This window comes from Lissotriton helveticus, chromosome 1_1 (assembly GCF_964261635.1).
Source record: "Lissotriton helveticus chromosome 1_1, aLisHel1.1, whole genome shotgun sequence".
NCBI classification, from domain to species: Eukaryota; Metazoa; Chordata; class Amphibia; order Caudata; family Salamandridae; genus Lissotriton; species Lissotriton helveticus.
The window spans coordinates 1856558131-1856580840 of NC_136057.1; the positions used below are offsets into that span (position 1 = coordinate 1856558131).

General features: G+C 44.6%; 1 protein-coding gene across 1 annotated transcript in view; it reads right to left on the reverse strand.

The window, feature by feature from the left end:
* TSEN15 (tRNA splicing endonuclease subunit 15) overlaps window positions 1-22431 on the reverse strand; it is a 169212-nt gene extending 146781 nt beyond the window's left edge. The window contains exon 1 of the mRNA XM_078659219.1: window positions 21860-22431. Within this exon, the coding sequence (XP_078515345.1) occupies window positions 21860-22396 (537 nt within the window). The 5' untranslated portion in view covers window positions 22397-22431. The remainder of the gene's footprint in view (window positions 1-21859) is intronic.
* Between the last annotated feature and the right edge of the window lie 279 nt (window positions 22432-22710).

The following is a 22710-nucleotide window of genomic DNA, read 5'->3' on the forward strand; positions in this document are numbered from 1 at the left end:
AGAATACAACGTAATAGACGAATACAGGCTAGCAGTATTTCTACAGTCGACAGCCCAAATACATACCAAGTTAGCACTATAGATAGGTAATATTTCTATAAAATAACACTGTTAACTACACCGAACATGGACTTTGTTTAGTTACTGCATAAAGGACCATATGTGTGTACCAAGATGACAACTTATTTACAAATCCTCTGGAACCACTTAATTTAAAGGAGGGAAGGGGGCAAACCATCCATTAGGTTAAGTCATACTGTACCCAGTGAGGGTGCAGAAAATACAAGCTCAGGACCCAAACATGCTTAAGGGGGTGACAATTTACTGCAAGCTCTTAACAAGCATTGAAAATGCAATAGGTCTCGCAATAGAAGAGTTTTACATTTTTCGTTTTGCAAATGGATGAGTGGCGTTGCGTGGATGAGTGGCGTTGCGTGGATGAGTGGCGTTGCGTGGGTGAGTGGCGTTGCGTGGCTGAGTGGCGTTGCGTGGCTGAGTGGCGTTGCGTGGGTGAGTGGCGTTGCGTGGGTGAGTGGCGTTGCGTGGGTGAGTGGCGTTGCGTGGGTGAGTGGCGTTGCGTGGGTGAGTGGCGTTGCGTGGTTGAGTGGCGTTGCGTGGTTGAGTGGCGTTGCGTGGTTGAGTGGCGTTGCGTGGTTGAGTGGCGTTGCGTGGTTGAGTGGCGTTGCGTGGTTGAGTGGCGTTGCGTTGTTGAGTGGCGTTGCGTTGTTGAGTGGCGTTGCGTTGTTGAGTGGCGTTGCGTTGTTGAGTGGCGTTGCGTTGTTGAGTGGCGTTGCATGTGTGAGTGGCGTTGCATGTGTGAGTGGCGTTGTGTTGTTGAGTGGCGTTGCGTTGTTGAGTGGCGTTGCGTTGTTGAGTGGCGTTGCGTTGTTGAGTGGCGTTGCGTTGTTGAATGGGTGAATGGTTAGCTGTTGCTTATGCGACGTATAGCACTTAATACTAAAGTAGGCAGACCTTAGCCTTTGTGAGAATAATAGCAAAATAAAACTAAAAACCAGATCAAGTCAAGGACGCAAACGGCACCATGCTATTGTTTATTTACTCAGATGATTTGCATAAAAATGTAACTTGTGAGCACGTTTCTCTAACTCTCCAATAATCCCATTACAACACTTTGCACAAATGAGATTGGGACTCATCCTTCCGAAGTCGAGAAAAATGTGCAACGCTGTGTTGTAGTTAAATAGCATCTACGAATCACTGAGATGTGAAGCCGCAAACCAGGGCAGATCTAACTTTACAAAAAAAACGAGTTGTTTGTAGTACCCTGAAGCACTTCACATCAGCTAGTTGCAAAACAACACGTTAACCCGATATTAAATTGGCCAATTGCAGAATATTGCACAATACCAGCACGAGGTGTGTCCCAGGGGTTGAATTCATGGAGAAGGTTAAAAGGAACTGCAGTGAAACACTTCCCTACGAAGCCACTGTACTTGGGGTGGATTTAAACTAGAGGATAGCTGAAAGGGTTCGGGGGCTGCTGCAGAGAACAGCCTGCTGCCGGAAGCTTCTGAGGTTTAGCTGCAAAAGAGCAGAGGCCGCTGAATTAAGCAGTCCCAAGTAAGGTAGTAATATCTAAATGTGGCCAAAATAATGGTTAGGTTTTCATAGGTCTCAAATTGCCCATCACACGTGGGAGTAGTACGCCCGGTTGTAGTGTTCACTCTTATTTTTTTTAAGCAGGAAAGAAGGTTCAGTGAGTTGGACATTCGTCGCTGAAACGTGCGGTGATGTGAAGCTACCTGGCCTCTCTTAAACTGGGTAACAATCACACATGGCATTTACAGGTATTTGGAAATGGCACGTGTGGCGTGCAGCACTAGATAAACAAGGCAGTCAGAGAGGAGGGTGACGGGGGGGGGACAAAATGAGAGGGGAAGGAGAGGAGGACACGGAGACATTGGCGTAATAAATACAGAGCATTATAAAAACAAGGCAGGGAGAGAGGAGGGTGAGTGGAGGGAAAAATGAGAGGGGGAGGAGAGGAGGACACGCAGACATTGGCGTATAGAGAAAGAGACGTACAACATGGCTGCCTAAAGTGCGTTTATGTCAGTATCCGGATTTAAATGGGTGACAAAGGCTCCCGGCATTTCTGAAAACACGCAAAATGTTTCAAATAAGGTGTACGAGTCATTGCGCAGTGGTGACATGGCTCAACAAGGACCTCACTATTTAAGGCAAATGACTTGGATCCAGGCTTCTTTCTTCCGCAAATGCAAACATAGAACGCCATACATGATGACTTCAGTCGGGACGTTTTGAGCCAGCACTTACAATGTTAAAAAAAAAGGTGAAAATCGTCCGGGAAATGCTCTCGGCATTGTGTGGGCGTGGGCGCAATCCTTTGAAGTGTGAAGCAGGGGGCGGGAGAGTGGTTTCCTTTGAAGTGAAGCTCTAAACAACATGCAAATGTAACCCCTTGTTCATCACCCTGCGTGTGATTAAACGTTTGTCCTAAAAGAGGTGCGTGCACCCAGGAAGAGTACAGAAAATACAGTGTGAGGTTTAAAATGGAACAGGAAAAAAGAAACAAACTAGGGAAGGAAAGAAACGGAATGTGAAAGGAAAGAGAAAAAGAATAAAGGAAAGAGCAGAGGGAAAATCCAAGACGGAGGGAAGGCAGAGAAGGGGAGGGGGGAGGAGAAATGCGACACGGCGGGCAGGGGAGGGGGCGGAGCAGGGAGAGCGGCCTTTGAAGCGCACTTTACACGGCCGGCCGGCAGTGAAACTGAAAGCACGGCCGGCCGGCCGTGAAAGCCTTTGATGACGCAGCAGGGGGAACAGACGGCGAGAGGGTGTGAAAGCAGCAGGGGCAGGCAGGCGGCTGGGGGCATGTGCACGCGCTTTTAAGCGCATGCGCATTAAGCTTGTATTTCACGGGCACTGCAAGGAATCGCCACGATTCCTTGCAAGTTGGTTAAAGACTGTTTAAGCCCCAATAGTCTCGCAAGCTCGATGCGCATGCGCATCGACAGGCGAGACCTAAAAATCACTCCTACCAATATGGCTTCATTGACAGAAGCTGGAAGGCCAGCAATGAAAGAATCTCATGAGCACCTGCGGCTTCTAAAGTACTTCAGCAGCAAGCGGAGCTCCCTGTAGCTTGCGCATTGACCTAAAAGCGCACGAGCACAGCACCAAATCGCCACACTTAGTTAAACTTTGTTTAAAGCCCTATAGTCTCGCTTCTCTCAATGCGCATGCGCATTGATAGGTCACGAGACCTAAAAAACAGTTAATGCTTTTCCAACACTCCAGTTAGAACAATCGGGTCAATTTGAGGGAAAGATATGGAACAATTGTTGTTTCAATTTAATGAAATGGATACAAACAGATTAAAGGGCGCTCTTCAAATTATTATAAGGGTATGTTCTTAGCAACTTGTCAGAATCGGTGCATCAAGAAGAAAGATGTGTATCCATAGTCATAGTCAATAAGCTTTATTCGGTTGAAACAAAGCAACCATAAAAGCACAGTACAAGGTCAAAATACATTAGAAAAGAAACAGCACCGATTAAAAATAAAATAATTACATTGCGACATTGTACATAACTCATTAAATATAAAGGAGAAGCACTCCTCAATTCTCTTGGTGTAACCAATCTACTCCTAAAAACTTTTCAGTTCTCCTGACGTAGACAATAGACTCACAGCAGCATTACATGTTGTATTGTTTGACTGGACGACTTATAGTGACAAGATTAAAATCATTAAAAACAAGTAGACTTCAGAATGTGCAAAAGAGCAAAGTGCATTGATGCTTACTTTAGTATGGACCATACCTGCCTGGGCTTAGGGTGGGTGGTTGTCATTATCATTATTAACAAACCATTCAGAAATCGGTTTAACAAGTCAGTACACCAAATCTATACCAGAGAGTAAAGCAAATCGATTGTGAATGGGTACATTGTAGCTACTAAATGCAGGGCCTCTGCTACCCATACAGTGGTTCTTTTCTACATTTGATCTTACAGGGGGCAGGTATGCTGTTCTAGGATAAAAGTCGCACAGTTCCCAAGTCACTATAGGGCCGTCTCCCATTTGCAGCTGCCAACTTTGCAGATATGGGACGACATGGGTATCCCTAAAGTTTACTATAACCAGGTCACCAGCTATATCCTTCGGAAGGGATCCTAACCACCCCACCCTTCTAACATTTAAGATTTTTCCATCGATGTTAGGTGGAAGGGGTCTATTTTTGGTTAGCCAGAAATATACCTTGTTTACCAATTCCGGTTGTCCTTCGATTTTGCCGTTAGAAAGTTCAGGCACGCCTGAGAGGATGCACACAAATGGTGCGGCCTCCGGCGGTAGGTCTATTTGGTTACTCTTTCTTTGCATGTTGCCATAGTTGGAAAATATCCCCTCTGTGGGCATGGATTCTTTGGTCAGCCCTACACTGGTGGCGGAGCTCTGGACTATTGGGGGGTTTGATGTTACATACTGAGTATTTGATATCAATGATGTTTTTGGGGCAACTAAGTGAATTTGGGCAATATTACTTTGTGCAGAGGTATTGCGGACGTCTGTAGCGACTAGGGACTCTACTTGCTTATATCCTGCCATTCTTTTTATAAGTATCGCATTTGCCTTGGTTGTTTCCTCTATACTTGTGACCTTTTCCCCTATTACCTTGATTCTTTTTGCCAGCGGCGATATTAAGGATTTGACCAGAAGTTCAATCTGGACCAGTAGGTCAGATGATATAGTGGGTAAAGGGGATTCCAGAATTGAACATACCTTAGATGTTTTTGAGGTGTTGCTAATGCCCAAAAGGGGACTTAAATGCAATTTTTGTTTTTTTACTAGGCTTCCTCTATGTTTCGCACCTTTGCGCTTTCTGTTAACAAAAGGGGCCTGAAGGCTAGCTATCGATTGGGTGTTGTCTTTAGCTAATAGTAAAGGTGGTTTACATTTAGTTGGGATGGTGTACTAAGCTGGGGACTTGTGTTTCTCGTTACACATTTAGGAGCACCGGTTTGCTCGTTTCCCTCTTCAACATTAGTATATATAGTTTTGCAGATCTGATTTAATTCCTCCAATAATGTAGAATTTTGAATTAGGTCTGCTGCCACCAGAGGAGATTGGATACTAGATGTAGTTTCTATGGAAAGACTTTGTTCTGCTCTCTCTATTTCGCGTTCAATTTCCGATGTTACCCTAGTTAGATAGTTGTCCAAAGTCCTCTTCCGTGGCTCCCCCTGAGAAATAATATTGTTTGAAACCCCTTTACCAGTCATAGTGTGGCTTGCTTTGAGTGTGTAGCAGTGTAGATATAACAACAACAGACACCTATGCTGGTCGAGCGTGTAGCATAATAACCAAAAAGTAGTCCTTTGGAGTGAGCCAAAGTGTAAATAAAGGCAGTCACTGTTGTGGGTTAATTTGGTTTACCTCCTATTTCCAGTGAATATCAGACGAGAGTCAAATGGGGTGGCCCTGCCCAGCCTCCTCCGGCCTCAGAGGGCCCGCCCTTTGCCCGGGCTTAGCCCGGCGCCGCCCGCGCGCATCCTGGAGGAAGGCAGATGGTTTAAGTCCTTCCAGGTGTCAAGGGGGAGGGGCGAGAGGTCTGGCGAGCCCAGCAGCGTCCTGGGGCTTGTGGTTCCCCTGGCGTCCCCCACAGCAGCAGTGTCTCCTTACTCCCGATGCGTCTCCTGCGAAGCGGGAGGCGCGAGCAGTGTTTGTAGCCCCGGTGTCAAGGGGGAGGGGCGAGAGGTCTGGCGAGCCATGCAGCGTCCTGGAGCTTATGGTTCCCCTGCGTCCCCCACAGCAGCAGTGTCTCCTTACTCCCGATGCATCTCCCGCGAAGGGATCGATATATAGAGGCAATAGATTTAATTTTGTTATTATATATTTTTCAGATTCATATTTGGTTTTATCCTGAGGAAGATACTACTCCTGAGGAAAATTTGAATATTTAGGTGAATTTTAAATTCCTTATCAAATGGAATGCTACCTTGGGTTTAAGGTAATACACACTAAACTGGGGTGTATTATATACTGGAAGTGGTACAACTAGCTTTCCATCTTCTTTCTTTAAAGCCTGTACACTATGCGGAACTTCTGATTCTTACTCTGTGTGTTTTCACTTTTACACACTACTACACATATAGCCATATGTTGGGTATTGTTTATTTGGTTGCAGCCCTGAGGAAGTCAATGTGTTGTATATCGCACGACGAAACACGTGTTGGCTGATGTACCATGAAAAATGATTAACATGAGAAGATTGATGATATGAAAATAAATACAGATGAACTGTGAAACCTCAATTGGAAAAGACTTGGACTAGTTGAATGATTTAATTGTTGTTTCAAGGTTGTCCGAAGACACACTGCTTTGCCGTTTCTGGAGAAGCAGTCTTTATTTTTTCCCTACTGTCCACTCAGACTCAAACCTGTATTAGAGGGCCAAAAGTCATAATTGCAATTTTTTGTAAAAATGATAGAAGTTGGCACTGGCTCGTTTGGTGTGGGAGGAGGTTGATTGCAGGCGCATTATTGCCTGCCACTCTCTCTAAGCTAAGGGGCTAATTTTGGTGCTGACTTCATTAAACAAGCTCAAGCAGAGGACTATTTGGAAAGAGGTACATGACCAGATTACTAGATGAGATGCTCAAGCACCAATGTTTAGAAAGCAGATGTCCTAAATATGGCGAGGATATCTTTGGGGCTCAACCTCCCTCCCTAGTTGAGAAGAAAATTCCACAAAGGCTTTCATGAAATCTTTCAACACTTCCTTTTCAACCTCCATGGTTCCGACTCTTATGGTACCCAGCACTGATCAACAGTTAATGACGTAGCGTGCACTATGATAATGGTCTTTAAAGTCACAAACTCAGTGAGGCTTGTGGCGAATTATAGTAGGGAGAATAGATTCAGCACCTTTGCCCAAAAGCATCATGGAGATCTGATTGGGGACAAGATGTAGAGCTTAAAACTGAGCAGGCAAGTTAACAGAAAAGATGGCATTTTAGAGCTTGCTGGAACAAGGGTTCTATCATCAATTCACACCTGAAATGGGAAAATGCAAAGAGATGGCGAGTTTCAAATAGACTTGCAGAGATAAATACAAAAGGAAGCAAATAGAAAAAACATTTAGGTCACGTCCAATAGAAGGTATGGTGGGCTAAAAACATTCTTTAAGCAAATGTTTTGCTGAATCAGAAACCAGCGATGTTTGTTATGTAAAAATTAACTATTGTCAGCTTGCTGATGGCAAAAGATGGAAGACATAGTGGGCACTGTTCTAGTCCAACTTCGTCAAAACCCAAGCCCCCACCCCAAGGTTGAGGTATGAATACAAATATGTTTGACTAAAAGAAAAAGAGTATTGTCAAAAGTGAAGCCAAAATATTTTACTTGCCCTGGATTCAAAATCTTCTACACTCTTGAGTGCTTACCTTAGACGAAGCAGAAGACATTATCAGCCCTGACGTTTTGTCGGATTCTATAGAATCTATCACTGAGAGTCCCAGTGTAACAACTGACCTCTATGTTTCCAACAAGTGTCAACCTCAAGGGCAGATATTGGCGACTTTCAGCCCACAGTCGCACTGAAGAGAAAGAGCCCTGCTCCACCAACAGAAAGGAGAGCTAGGCAATATGGATCAAGCCATTCTAAGCACAGACAACCAGATGTTAAAAGCATGTCTCAATCAAGTTACTGCAAGAACAGCTATCACAATATAAAACAGTAAGCCCAATATTACGTTTCAGAAAACCATTTGAAACAACAAAAATAGAGATGAATGAAAACGAGAAACTAAATATACACAGGTATAAAAACAAACCAGCAAAGTTTATCTTTCATAGGCCCTCTATCTGTTACCTGTAAGATAACGCAGTACTTAAAAATTGAGCAACGACAAACTAGTTTGATCTAATTTGAGAATAACTTTATATACAGGAGGTAACAAAATGCCACAATTTCGGAACTGCGAAAGAATGTGCACATCCAGTCTTACCCTGGAAGTTAAAAACACCTTCAACTGTGGCACTCGCTATAAAGAACATTCACACGTGTTCATTTTGGAACTATGGCATCTGATCTGGAACCTAAACGTGGTCTGCAGATTACAAGTTACAATCCTAGGAACTCCTTTCATATTTTCAAGGTCATACATTGAGGGCCATTAAACTGAGTAGTGTAAAGTGCTAGATAAAAAATAATTATTAAAATCGGAATTGTGCATCTATCCTTGGAACCTCAAAATAAGCGCAGAAGTAATTATACCAGAGCAGAGACAATTATTTGACGACACCAGTCAGGTTCCCAGGAAAAAGGAAGATGAGGTGGCTGAAATCCATGGTTTATTTATTCAATGCTCTTGGTGTGTCACGTTTGGCCTTGTGGCCACTTCAGGACACTCACCCAGCAGGCGTATGATGGCAAGAGGGATTCTGAGACCACTAGCTGATTAAGCCTAGGCAGGTAGTATTTATCTGATGAGTAGGTGGGAGCTCCCCAGTTTGCCCCAAAAAACACGTGCTACACCTAGGAGACAGATTTCATTTGCCTCGCCACAGCCACAATATCCCAAATCTAATTCACTAAAAAGTAATACATTTACTCTCTCTGTCTAATGCCAGTGTCTGGAATAAATTGCTGGCTTTTTGGTTTTCACAGTTGAGGAGTATAGTTTGGAAGCGGTGTTAGTGACCAATTCCAAAAAATAGTTCTAGGTCTCTTTGTCAACTGCAAGTTCCTCGCATTGAAAAACCTTTTGCATGCAGGTTATATGTAGCAGGCTTAAATACTTTGCAAAAGTAAATTTCCATTTTAAAATCTTTTTCCCCACACCACTTTCCCTCTTAAAAATGAAGCGGGAGGGGGTTCCCTGCCCACTGTCATTCAGGATAGAGATATGCTGCTGTCTTTGACCAAATCTTCGTCTGCATCCAAGTTGGGAAAACCCCCTGCAAGTTTGACAATGCCCTCAAACTCCAAGTTTGTGGGGGTTTACTAAGTGACTATGTTGCAGAAACATATTATTAGACCTTAATGGTGTAATATTAGATTTCGGTGTGTGAATACAAAATGTCAATTAACAATAGTAATGTAAGGTATTTGCACACACAAATCCAACTTAGATGTGAAAATCTCTTTGAGCGCCAAGCCCCTTGTTTGTTGCCTTTGGGAGTTTATCTGCCTCGCAAAGGAAGAAAACATGAAAAAAACAAGGCAAACAGGTCCACTTTAGACGTGCAACTGATAAATCACAATACACAACGACAAACAAATTACAGGGTAGTAAAGGGAAACATCTGCTGCTGAAAGATGCATGTAGGCAAAGTCAGGGGTCGACAGTCCAAATGTCGGCAGTAATGAACTGCCTAAGGACATGGCCAGAGGCAGCGAGTGGTTTAGGTTTACTGTATTGTGCGAGAGCAGAGTAGGAGAACAAATGGAGCACACTGATGCTCCTAACTTTGCAAGAGAGGATTAAAAAGCCATGGTAACTCCCTAATCCCATCAGGCCCCAAAGAGAAGGGTACCTCAATTACATGTATAGCGAAAGCTAGCACTCTAGAGCAGGATACATGACAAATTTACATACAAAGAATCAAATTGGGACTTATACATAGTCAGTGACCATCGTGAACATGTGGTGAGATACCAGCCCTTCAGATCCAGAGTTGGAGACCCCCCTGCTCCAGTGTGATGGGGTGCCTACCAGAAAGAACAACCAGTAGTGGGATTCACTTCGAGAAACAGTAGGTGGTTTGATTTTTAGGTCTTGCCTACAGACTTTTTGTAAAAGACCTATTGTGAAAAATACTAATACTTACAGTGGACATTGGCCAGCCCACCGCTTACCAATAAATGGCTTTCTTGACCGTCTCATTTGCTTGCTTATTTGATGGTTTTCCTTCCTCTTCATGCATTTGCCCCTACCCTGGAGCATATCTTCTTTCCTATTCTTTTATGTGGATGACATGTATTCTTCCACTGTTCATAGCCATAAAACTGTTTTTTTCCCTTTCTCTTTCAGAACTCCGTGGCAGAGCATGTGTTTTGCTCTCACCCCCCTGGGCCCCTACCCCCTTAGTTACCTGCTCCCCCCCACACACACACTGTCACACCAGCTTTCTCTCTCTCTCTCACGAATGTCAGTCGTTGCTTACCCAACCTCTCACACTTTTTATTTCATTTTTTTACATTTCTTCCCACCTCAAGCTCCTCTGTTGCTCACCCACTGAATGCACTACTCAATGCTCCCTTGTTTCCCACACCTGGTCCCCTACTGACCCCCATGCCTCCATTTCAGTTTATCAAAATAATGCTTTTTAAAAAAAGTTTCTAAGGCCAGGCAGTAACTGAAATTTCTTGTCTTGCCGCTCCATTTTAAGTTTGTACTTTCGCTTACAGTATTTTTTCATTTTTATTTATTGCTCAAAGATTAGCATCCTCCCTCTTGCAATGGGAAGTAAATAAATAAATAAAATTGAAGCTGAATGTGCATGCATGTGTATATGAAATCAAGCTGGGCCAATGTATGGTCACGACCCGTATGTGTACATTAGTGAGTGTATGGACCAATGTATGGTCACAACATATTTGTGTAACTATGTCATCACGCCTTTTTGCTGATGCCGCACACAAGCAGTAGAAATGATTTTGTTCCCTCTTTTTACTGATGCTGAAAAGCATCAGCAAAAATAATTCACAAAAACAATATGTATGCTTGAGGCTTATGGCAAGACATGCGGGCATTGCCACAGCTTGTCTAGTATATTATTGCTATTTACATAGCCTTTTACAAACCTCATGTAAGGATTAAAGTGCATTTCTGCGCGGTAATAGAAAAGGATCATTGTCAGAAAACACGTGCCTCCATGCATGGCAAACCTAGTCCCCATTTTCAGAGAATCACATAAAATAGAATTTACATTATAATTCGATGGCATATGCTTTGCCGCTCTCAAAAATCCATTTTTATTGGCACATTGTTTCCGAGGGACGCTTTCTAGCAGATCTCTGGGGGCCAAAATCTGCATCTTATCAATCGTATTTTGTTGCCAGACACAATGTCTGTACCAATGTCTTTAAATCAATTGCAGATGCGGTTCCCGTTATATAAATGTATTCATCAAACACGTACACCATAGCAAATATTACCTTTGTGAAAGAGGTAAATCGAAATGGATTTTGATCTTTTCCCCCTCTACTTGAGAATGCTCCATTCTCTAACCCCTTCCCAGGTGATCTTCGTTGACATGGAGAAGTCATTTGCTTTGAGTCACTAGAAATGCTTGTTTTTAGTCCCGACAGAGTCTCCTGGTTGCTCTGACCAGGAAGTTGTTGGTGAGTGAAATGAGAGACCTTGATAACTCGTGATAGCTGGGTAGAAACATTTTATTTCCTTATATGCAGGTAATGTGTTCTATATCTTGATGATGTCATTGCAGCCAAAGACTTTATAATTGCAATGCTAAAGAACTCTGGTGACCTGTCAGTACTACAAGCAAACTGGAACAAGTCCTGTCTATTTACAATATGACCAACGTTGGAGCCTGATGGTGGGCCACCACTTGCCATGGCCATGAAACGGGGGGACGCTGGGTGGGCCGAGCACCTTTTACTATGGGTGTTTAAGGATATCATATTGAAGGTGATGTTATAGCTTGTGACATAAGATCAACTATTTCTGCCCTGAGTCACAGTGTTTCCTTCTAGCAGAAACTACCACTAATAATGATGGGTAGGATTGCTTTTTCCAAAATGGTTACTTTGTCAAGAATGCTTCAAAATTTTAAAACCTGCCAGTCATATAAAGACCCACCTTATTTGGTGATTAGGTGTCCTGATGACAGATTGGATATGGTGTTGTGGACACTGTAACATTGTGAACTCTACAAGTGCCTGCAGTGCACGGAGCTCTGGAATTGCCAGGTTTCAAACTCCATTACTTAGAGGGTTAAGCCCAATAGATGTCCAGATGGATGGCTGAGATGACACTGCAGAAACCTCAATGGAACTGTTGGCGGTTGATAAGACGCTGGCCGATACCATACGGCAGCGAAAGGTGTAGTAATAATAATAGCACACTGATACTCGTCTGTATAGCTTGTTGTTGTTGGGACAGGTGTTTAATGAAAACAAAGCTTTGAATGCATAAGCACCTGAGCTACTAATATGGTGTGCATGTAGACTGGTCATCAAAGCCAAAGTGTTGGAAAGAAGATGTGGTCGAGAGCTGGAATACCAGCTGATGGTCGATTATAAAACGGCACACTGTAGATCGTGTATACAAAATAAAGGGGTCAATTCCTAACTCTTATATCCATTGCTAGAGAAGTGCACTTAACATGGGAATATGACTCAAAGAAGCCGTTAACTAATGATATGTTGAAAAGGATACTCAAGTTCAGCAATGGGAAGAGGTTTATCACGTTGCTATACCATGCCGGGCTGACAAATCTAAAAGGTAGCGAGAAGTGTTTTGATGATCTCTGTAAGAGAGACAGGTATTTCTTTCACACGACCCTCGGGAACAGCTTCCTTCATGCTGCAACATCAGTGTTTGGGAATTAAGAAGCATGCAACCATGAGTAGGGCTTGTCATCCTGCCACTTATTGTCTGTCAGAAAAGAGAGGTGCGAGTGGGAAGAGGACAACCAATGAGTCCACTCTCCGACACCTCATGTCTTTTTCATCCACTTCTCTGATCTTTTTGAGACCGCGTTCACAAATTGGATTGGGGTTCTAGATCTTGTCTCATCCACACAGGTGTCACTGACACACCAGGCCTAGCTTTCCACTTCACTTTTTTTAAGTGAAGATACAAGACCATTTGTGTGGTTTACCGTCAGCTGGCCTTCTTACAGTGCCTGGAATAGAGAGCAGGAAGGCAGTTGATGGGCCTCCAGGAGGATTCTTGTATGGTTATGTACAAGACCGACATTTTTCAGCACCCTGGTTTGCTCTATTACTTTCTAACACATGGTTGTTTTTGGTTATCTTATGTTTTGGCTATTTGGAGGCAGAGACAATTCATTTCAATTAGGTCCTTTCTCTCCACATAAAGGTGCTTACAAGTACTTAGTGTCTAGTCTATCTGAATTAGTAGCACCTTGGGAGGCAAATTGGCAGTTTCCGAAGGATCCTGTTTTCCAACGTTCCAATCATTAAGTAATTAAAACAAATGAAAAGGAAATGGAGGGACCTGGCAGTCCTTAATTATGCAACCATTTGAGAGCCAGTAGACTGCAAGCACTGATTAATTGATTAATGATGAAGACTTTTGCGGGTATGAACCTTGACATGATGGATTGAATCTAAGCTACTTACATGCTTCAATCCAAAGTCAAAGACTTCCAAAACCTCTCACTGGTCATCCAGGAAAGAAGAAGTTTAGCTGGGCTTCTGGCTGCCAAGCAATGCAAGCAAAAGATCCTTCAGATGCCTCGATTGACAATCTTGAGGTAGCAGAGTTGTACATCTGAAGCAACAGAGGAAACCAAAAAATAGAGCGGGTAGAATTCTTGAATTATTCTCAGCCTCTGGTAATTACTGAGTCCACACCCTAGTGCATCATTGTTTTGCCCACCATGCCATCTCAAATCAGTCTTGGTCCAGGATCAACAGGAAAAGTTCAGCATGAACTGCTGTGGCATATCTCCTGTGAACGGGAGAACAAGCAACCACAGACTGCTTTTGGCCTAGTTAGGTCTCGTCAGTGAGGTACAGCATGATTCCTGTGGCACAGTGAGCACAGGAACACATGCCTTGGCCCATCACAACGAGGAAATTAAAAAAAAGTCGATGGGTAAAGTGCTTGAATTGAAGCAATAGGTGACGGCTTTTACAAGATTAGGACGAGGAACTGGAAGGTGAAATTATGCCAATAAGACTACTCAGTGCTTAATTTGAAAAAACAAAATAAGTGTCAGGCCCAACATTTTGATGAGAAGCCTGCAGCTGGTGCTATTGAACATCGGTGTGCCAAATACCAAGGCTGCATAGCCTTGATTCCATCTCATTTCTCTTTCACCAACAAGTAGACACTCCCTGCACCTTTAGCTAACTCTTCTAGGTTCCCGCATTTTCACTTTATCACATTTCCGTCTTTCTCTTCCTCCTTCTTTCCCCCTTATGTGTTTTCAGTCTTGCTTATAGTCTGCTGGGAAAAAGAAGTGCCAGTCCCAAAAAATAAGTCTTGGCAGGCACACCTGCAACCACTGGCTAAAATTAAACATGATATACTTCAAAGTGCCAGGCCTAGAGAATACCGAGAATCAGGTTTGTTTCCATTTTGGAAGGCAGACAGATCCCTCATTTCTAGGACACCTAGTTAGATTCAGTATTAGACTGTGGTGTTCTTAACACAAGCATACATCTCCTTTACAAAGTCAGACCCAGTAGTTACATTGATTCCATTTCCACAAAGCAGACTGTAGTAGAAAGCCCTGCATTCCCAAATGCTGAAGCTCCTGGCTGAGAGAGTGGTGGTGCCTGTAACAGACAGGGGGAAAGATCATGGCATGTTTCCAATTGTGTTGCTCCTGGAAAAACACTCAGAAAGTTTTTGACTGCTTACAGACTTTGAGGCCTTCAATTGCCAAAGTCTTGCTTTCATTTCAAGGTGGAAACATTGACACCATCAGAGTACTGGGATCCCACTGGGGATTTCTACCTTCCTTAGTCTCTGAGGATGAGTATCTGCACATTCTTGTTCCCCAAGACTAGAGGTTTCTATGCTTTGCAGTCCTGGCTCTCCTATCTCAACTAGAGAGAATAATTCACGAGGCACAAGTTGAACACCTGTACTTTGATGACTGCTTGATTGCTGACCTATTGACAAAGTAAACTTTGATATACCTATATAGTCTTAAACTATCTACAAGAGAACAGGTTCTAATCAAACTTGCGGAAAATGTAATTTCTTCACAGTATAGGATTTTCCATGCTTCGGTGTCAGGTTTGGAACAGATCTGTGGAGAGCAATGAATCCTCAGAACCCAATCTGCTAGACCTTTCACCGTACACAAACCGTGGAAAGTACTAAGACCCCAGCTCTATAACAGATCAGGGGTCTTTTCTGTGGCTCTTCTGTTATAACTATGGGCTTGATACACACAAAGAAGGCCTGAGGAGATTTAAAGACCAGCAGAGGTTGACTCCCCTCGCATTAAATTTGGCACCATAAACAGGCCACCCTGGTTCAAAATTGCAACAACAAAGTGCAGGGGAGTCCCTTTTTAATGGACAAATTCCCTCACCCACCCGTAGGTGGTATGCTTCATCATCGAGAACCTCCTCGCACTGTGAACCTAATCGCAGTGAGGGCTGCAAATCCCTCACTGTGTGGGAGGAGCTCAGTGATGTTTTGATGAAATAGTTGAGAGGTATACTAAAACCTGCAGATGAGCCGGTCGTGGAGGGAGGGAGTGAGGAAGGTGCGGGTGAAGTTAAAACTGACTACCTGGTATGTGAAAGATACATTTTAATGGGCTATCCAGAGGTCAGGATTGAAAAGAAATGTGGGCCACGGCAGGAAGATTCAACCTGTCATGGTCTTTAAGTGGTCAAATGGTCGACATGTTTCAGCCTGAATGCCCTCCGCAGCGGTGACGTGGTTTTCTTCAGGACCAGGTGAAGCGTGAAAGTATGTGAAAGAGTGAATGTTACCACAATACCAAATCTGGTAGGTGGAATTAAAGGATACAGCCACCTGGCAGGTTAATGAACCAATTTTAGGGATCTGCTGGTCAACGTCGTCCCCATGTTGTTGAGGGAAGCTAACGGCAACTCATCCTCTGCACAGGCACTCGAGGTGACTTCCAAACCCGAGGGGGAAATACTCCTGACCGGGTGTGCAACCAGGATGGGGAATATAGCTCAGATAGGAACGCGCAGTATTTTGTGTCCTGTTGAACGTGATACTTTTACTCTTCACCTGGTCCTGAAGAAAGCCACTTCACCTCTGCAGAGGGCATTCAGGCTAAAATCCTGACCCCTGGATGTCTAGGTTCGCAGTGCAAGGAGGTTCCCGTTGATGAAGCATGCCACCTTTGGGTGGGTGAGGGAATTCATCCTTTAAAAAAGGACTCCCCTGTAATCCGTTGTTGCAATTTTGACCCAGGGTGGCTTGTTTGTGGTACCAGAACTATGTGTTTACCTACATTTTGGAATCCTAGTGTAACACAGCATTCATGCTGGGGCATTCAATTTCTGTCTTGCCAGAATTTAGAAATGAAGTGAAATAGTGAATAGTAGTGAAATGATAACCTGAGGGTTCCAGTTCTGCCTCTGTAGACTGTCTCGAAATGCAATTTTTTGGGGTGTTTGGGAGTTTTCTACAGCACTAACTTGACCTGAAGGTATCAGAGCACTTTACATGAGCATCAGTTGCATTACAGACAGACACATACATTTTGTTGGGTACAGGGAAGATTAAGTGATTTTTGTCAGGATCTAGACACGCGCCTACCGAACTACAATTCCCATGACGCCTGAGCCTCGGACTACATCTCCCATGAGCCTTTGCTGCAATGGGATATAGTGAATCCGGGCGGGGGAGAGAGCGTACTTGATTTTACCCGGTTACCTGCGGGAGCGCTGGCCGCGTTCCCTATTGGACTCCTGGAGGCTGTGTCTTACTGGAACTGCTGCCGGCTGGCAAGACCATCGATCCGGTAACGTACCCGCGTTTCCTGGGCTGGCGTTACAGTGTTTGTTAAAGAGCGGTTAGCTCTGGGACTTGGATATTGTTTCTGGTTTCGTTTTTGTATGGGCATTTGCTATAAAGACTCCGTGAGAGAGGAGTAGACCGCGAGTTTGCTTTTGTACGGTGGATCAGAGATCCGTCCAGTGGCGGAATGCAGGGGGGGGCTCCTCCACATTGCCGTCATGCATTCATGACTTTTGGAAGTACTACTTTGGATTACAAATACCAAAGCGGGCGGCGGTAGTGCTGGAACTACGCCCTGCCGTGTTTGGTGTGGCTTATGACATTTCTTTGCACTTGGCTTTAAAACGGTGTGGATGAGGGAATCTATATCGCTGGCTTGGGAACTACTTTGGGAGTTGTTTTGATGGGGTGGTTAATCCCCCAGGGGTATGTACATTTCCCTAGTGTTTGATACTACAAGTCATGTTAGGATAAACCATATACACTAATGGTGGTTTTATGTTGTTTAAGGAAGGAGTGAAGGAGGAGTACATGGCTGGCTGGAAGCTCAAAAGCATAAACAGGGCAGGTGACCTATCTTTCTTTTTGGCGAGAATTCAATGAGAGTAGGTTTAAGGAATTGTATTAACCTGTGTGCACTTTGTTTTACAGCTTCCCTTTCCCAGCAGTCCCCTTCCTTTCCTTTCCCGGGTTTTTCCCCTTTTGGGTTTTTTTCCCTCACCGTATCACTTGAACACCCTGTGGTTACATATCGGGGTGTTCGGGAGGTCCGGAGGTGGAGCTTTATCACGACGCACTGATCCTGCGGAGTGCCAATACTGACAATTTTGCCCAGAATCGCAGCATGTTGAGTGTCCCTCTGAGACTCGAACCGGTTTCACAACTTCAAGGGCAACCGCTCTAGCCGTTAGGCCACATCCTCTATCCTTCATCCATGAGACCTGCAACTCTCTTACTACCCATGCAAAAAGAACAATTGATGGACAGAATGCAGAACAATGTCATTCATTCACCCCAGTACAGAGATCTGGCCCTAAATCCATTGTTTTTTTGCTCATCATGCCATTCCAGTTTGGACCGAGCCATATGCAAATCAGTCTTGACCCTGTGCCCAATGGGCACAGTCCAGCCCGAACTGCCAGGCCAGGTCCTCCCTGAACTGGAAACAAGCATCCTAGGACCGGTTTCGGGCTTTCAGCCCTCAAGTGGCATTGAGAACACTGGACCCATGTCTGGGCATGCCTGTCCCTCTCGGGGTGACAAATCCAAAAAGAACATTTGATGGACAGAATGCAGGGCAATGTCATACATTCACCCAAGTACAGAGATCTGGGCCTAAATCCATCTTTTTTTGCTTCCCATGCCATTCCAGTTTGAGCCCAGCCATATGCAAGTCAGTCTTGACCCTATGCCCAATGGGAACAGTCCAGGCCGAACTGCCAGGCCAGGTCCTCGCTGGACCGGTTTCGGGGTTTCACCCCTCATCAGCCAGGATAGCTTGAATCCAGTGACATGGCATACTTTAGTACAATTCTCAAAGCAAACAATTTCCCAAGAGAAATTTGCAGAATACCAATAACTCCACCAAGAATAATATACGGGGATAAGAAATCACTTTTGTGAACCCCAAGTCAACAGGCTAACAGCTTCACTGAACTGTAACAAGAAGGCACTTCATAACTTTTGTGCTAAACTGCAGAAGAATGAAAGGAAGCTACCTTTTGCACAAAGGTTGAACCCAGGGCCTTCAGTTTGCTCAAAGATTAGTGCAGCTGGAACATTACCCCCGAATTTAACATGCCATATTTGCTTATTGTGTATCCACCCATGAGACAGTTTAGTAGGATACAACGCTTGCTGCAGAGCCGCATTTATCCGGCAGGTCTGCAGAGTTGGCTACGTAATCTGCTTTGCTGCATCATGAAGATAGCTCAGATGGTTATTGTGCCTGATGCATGCTGCGCTTTGCTTTTAACCTGCTAATCACAAGTCTGAATCCTGGAGAAAGCTTGGGCGGCTTACGTGACTGCCAAAATACATGCAGGCAACCTACAGAAGGTTGAAACCCTGGAGGGCAAACTCATTCTGTTCGGGTCCATAAAATTAGCAGAATTGAGCTGGGTGGTAAAAAATACTCATTATTAAGCGCTCACAAGCAATTAGGTTTGTGGTGTGAGCTTTGTGCACATGTTAGAATGAAATACATTACTTATGACGTGGGTCCCTTGCTCACTGTGACACTGGAATCAAGCTCGCCTGGCTGATGAAGGGTAATACTCAGAAACCGGTCCCAGGATGCTTGTTTCCGGTCCAGGGAGGACCAGGCTTGGCAGTTCGGTCTGGACTGTTCCCAGGGTCAAGACTGATTTGCATATGGCTGGGTCTAAACTGGGGTGGCATGGTGAGCAAAAGAATGATGGATTTAATCCAGATCGCTTAACTGGGGGTGAATGTATGATTTATTCAGCATTCCGTCCATCATTTGTTTGAGTAGCACTCCTCTTACTACCCATGGCTTTTAACATTATAGAGAAGCACAACATTTCTTCTACTGGAAGGAGCTTGCAGCAGTACTTTGCCCACTGCATTAGTTTCAGCCGCATGTTGAGGGTTTGATGGTTCCTTTTCAAATGGACATCACCAGGGCCTACATCATCCAGCTTACTAGCACTAGAATTATGAGCCTGATCAAGCTCTCTGGCAGCAGTGCATTTAAGAATACTGGATACAGAGAACTGGTGGATGCTCTCAGAAAGCACCTTCTATTGTCTCAGACTTTTGTTTCCCCAGGTCTTCCCCACATTAGGCAATAGATTCGGACATCCTGCTTGGATTTCCCCTGGCACAATGCCTTGATGACTCAGTAGCCTTCCAGTTTCAAGAAGCAGCAGCGTGTGGTAGCTTGATGCGTTCTCCTGCGAATACCAAAGGCCTACTGTTTGCCATTCCTCTCATTTCCCTACTCCAGAGGCTGTTTATTTGTAATCTGATGTTTAGATAAGAGTTCAAACAAACAATCAATCAGGAGTTTGTAAAGCGCACTACTCACCCGTGAGGGTCTCCTGCGCTACGGGCAGGGACAGCTCCGGATCAGTCGCAGCTTTGGGTCAGTCGAAAAGCCAGGTCTTGAGGTCCTTCCTGGAGGTTTGAAGGGTTGGGGAGCGCCTGATGTTCACAGGAAGCTTGTTCCAGGTCTTGGCTGCGATGTAGGAGAAGGCTCTCCCACCTGTTCTTTTTCTGCAGATGCGGGGGACCTCTGCCAGGGAGCAGTTGGCAGAGTGGAGGTTCCTCCTGGGTACGTGGAAGGAAACTCTCTCATTGAGGTATTTGGGTCCAATGTTGTTGAGGGATTTGTAAACGAGGGTGAGGAGTTTGAAGATAATCCTCTTCTTGACGGGGAGCCAGTGAAGGTCTCGCAGGTTTTGGGTCACGTGTTCGTGCTGCGGGCTCCCGAGGACGAGTCTGGCCACGGCGTTCTGGATGGTTTGGAGTCTGTGTAGTAGCGCTCTGTTGATTCCGACGTATAAGGCATTGCTGTAGTCCAGTCTGCTGGTTATGAGCGCATGGGTGACAGTCTTTCTGCAGTCGGGGGAAGAACCATTTGAGGGTCTTGCGGAGGATGGGCAGGCAGTTGAAGCTGGTGGAAGCGACAGCGTTTATCAGGTGATTCATGGAGAGGAAGGAGTCGAGGATGATGCTGAGGTTTCGTGCATGGTCCGTAGGAGTGGGTGGATTTCCAAGGGCGGAGGGTCACATGGTGGTGTCCCAGGCAGAAGTGCAGGGTCCGAAGATGAGGCCCTCGCTCTGCTCTGAGTTGAGCTTCAAACAGTTGTTCTTCATCCAGGCTGCCACGTTCTTCATTCCTTCCTGGAAACAGAGTTGGGTGTTTTCGGGAAGAGTTGTTGTTTATCATTCGGTTTTGGAAGAGAACATGAAAGGTTTCCACAGCTGAGGCAGACAGTAATAGATAGGGACAGTGTTATTCCAAGTCTCATTCTTTGCTACTGAACAGCTAGCACTGCAATGTGGCAAACTGGGATACAAGTCTAGAAGAAAGTTTCCTTCTTGCAAGCAGGGCCTATTCTTCTGAGAAAGGACTGAGGAAGTGTGTACATTTTCTGTCTTTGAGCAGCCTCTTTAGCTGCAAGCATCTGAAGTCACCTTAGCCACAACAAACAGAATATTCCCACATATTTCAATGATGTTATAGTTCAAACTTGTTTACAAACAAACAAGACTTTACATCTCCAAGCTGAAGGGGAAAAGAACTGGACGGTAGGGAGCAGATTAAAATGGTCTGTAAGGTCTTCAAGTGACAGATACATACGTTTGCAGTTTAAGCCTATGGCAGAAGTGCATACAAATATATTTTGGGGGGGGGGGGGGGGGGGAGTTTTATATAGAGCGAACTAGACCTGTACGTATCAGTGCGCTTTATGTGAGCATCAGTAGCGTTACAGAGGGACACATTCTTTTTTTTGTGTTGCTTTGCACAGGGAGATTAAGTGATTTGCCCAGAATCACAGGATGTTGATCGTTCCTCCCGAGACTTGCACCAGGTTCCCTAGCTTCTAGGTCGACCGCTCTAACCGTTAGATTCAGATGACTTCCTTGCTATGAGTGCACAGATCCTTACTGGGGGTTCAAAAACCACATCAGATCTACTGCCTATAATGTTAACACTCTATTGGGATCCGACCTGAAGAGTGAGCGTGACTGTGTGCGACGCACCAGCCTGTAATCTTAATGATTGAACAGTGAGTGAGCGTAGCACCATAAATTAATATCCAGTGCTTGATGAGAGGTTACTGTGAATTGCAACTCTTATTGCAGAGGCTCAATGAATCTCCACTGGGCGGAGTACCCTATTGTCACAGTGCATTTCTGTTGTGGACACGTTCCGTCGAACCCAATACTCACCAATAAGATACAAGTTCCTAGAGTCCCAGTGTGCACGAATACCAGTTAAAATGTATGCATCTATAGTTAGAAAACATCAGAGTACTGTACAAATGACAATGCAGTATAAAGCGCGATCTAAAAAACAAATACATTGCTGTTGATTGTCTCAATTTATTTCAATACTGTGAATGCTCCTAATGTTACAAATACATTGCATACAGGTGCACATTCCTATTGCCACAATGGAGAAAATGTCCTGTCACAACATTTCCATGTAATGAGAAGAGTTGCCTCTACCTTGGGATGGCGCTGTATCCAGTCTCTACGGCTCTCTGGCACCCTGCCTTCCTGGGCTGCCACCTTCTTGCTATGCATTTGGGTTTGCTTATGAACTTTTCTCTTCTGTTTATCTTGCCGAATTGTGTTTTCTGTTTCCTCCTCTACGTTGCTTTCCCCTTTTCCCTCCTGAACGCTGCTCCCCTGCGTTACTTTCTGCATGCTGCCACCTTGATTGGTCTCCTGCATAACTTCCTGCACCTTGTCTTCATGAGCTGCCTGGTGCAGGCTGCTCGCCTGTGTCGCGTCTTGCATGATGCACTCTTGAGCTGCCTCCTGCATGTTAACTCCCTCTGATGCTTCCTGCGTGCCGTCTCCCGGGGTTACCTCCTCCATGCTGCCTTTATGAGGTACCCCTGGCATGGCATTTCCCTGGGCTTCCTCATTCATGTTGTCGGCTTCATCTGCTTCCTGCCTAGTTCTCTCCTGGGATGCCGCCAGCAAGGTGACATCTCCATGTGTGATAGAAGTCCCTCGGAGCTCTCTTTTCTCACTCATGTTGTTAGACACGCAAATTTGGCACTTGTCCTTTTTCTATCTCAGTGGCTCGGAAAGCTTCACCAGCACACACTGTAGGCAGGCAAAAGATACTGTAGTAAAGGCGGCCATTTTGGAAAGGTATTATTTTGCGTTCACAAATATTAAGATTATGCGAGAACAACAAATCAACATCCTTAAATACATTTATACAGTATTAAAGTTTTTCTATTTTTTGACTTTTAGCAAAAATGTCTTCAACTCGTGATTTTTTCCTATAACGAGTTTTTTTTGTTAGTTTTCAGTCGCTTGAAAGTCATACCAACGCTCAGTCA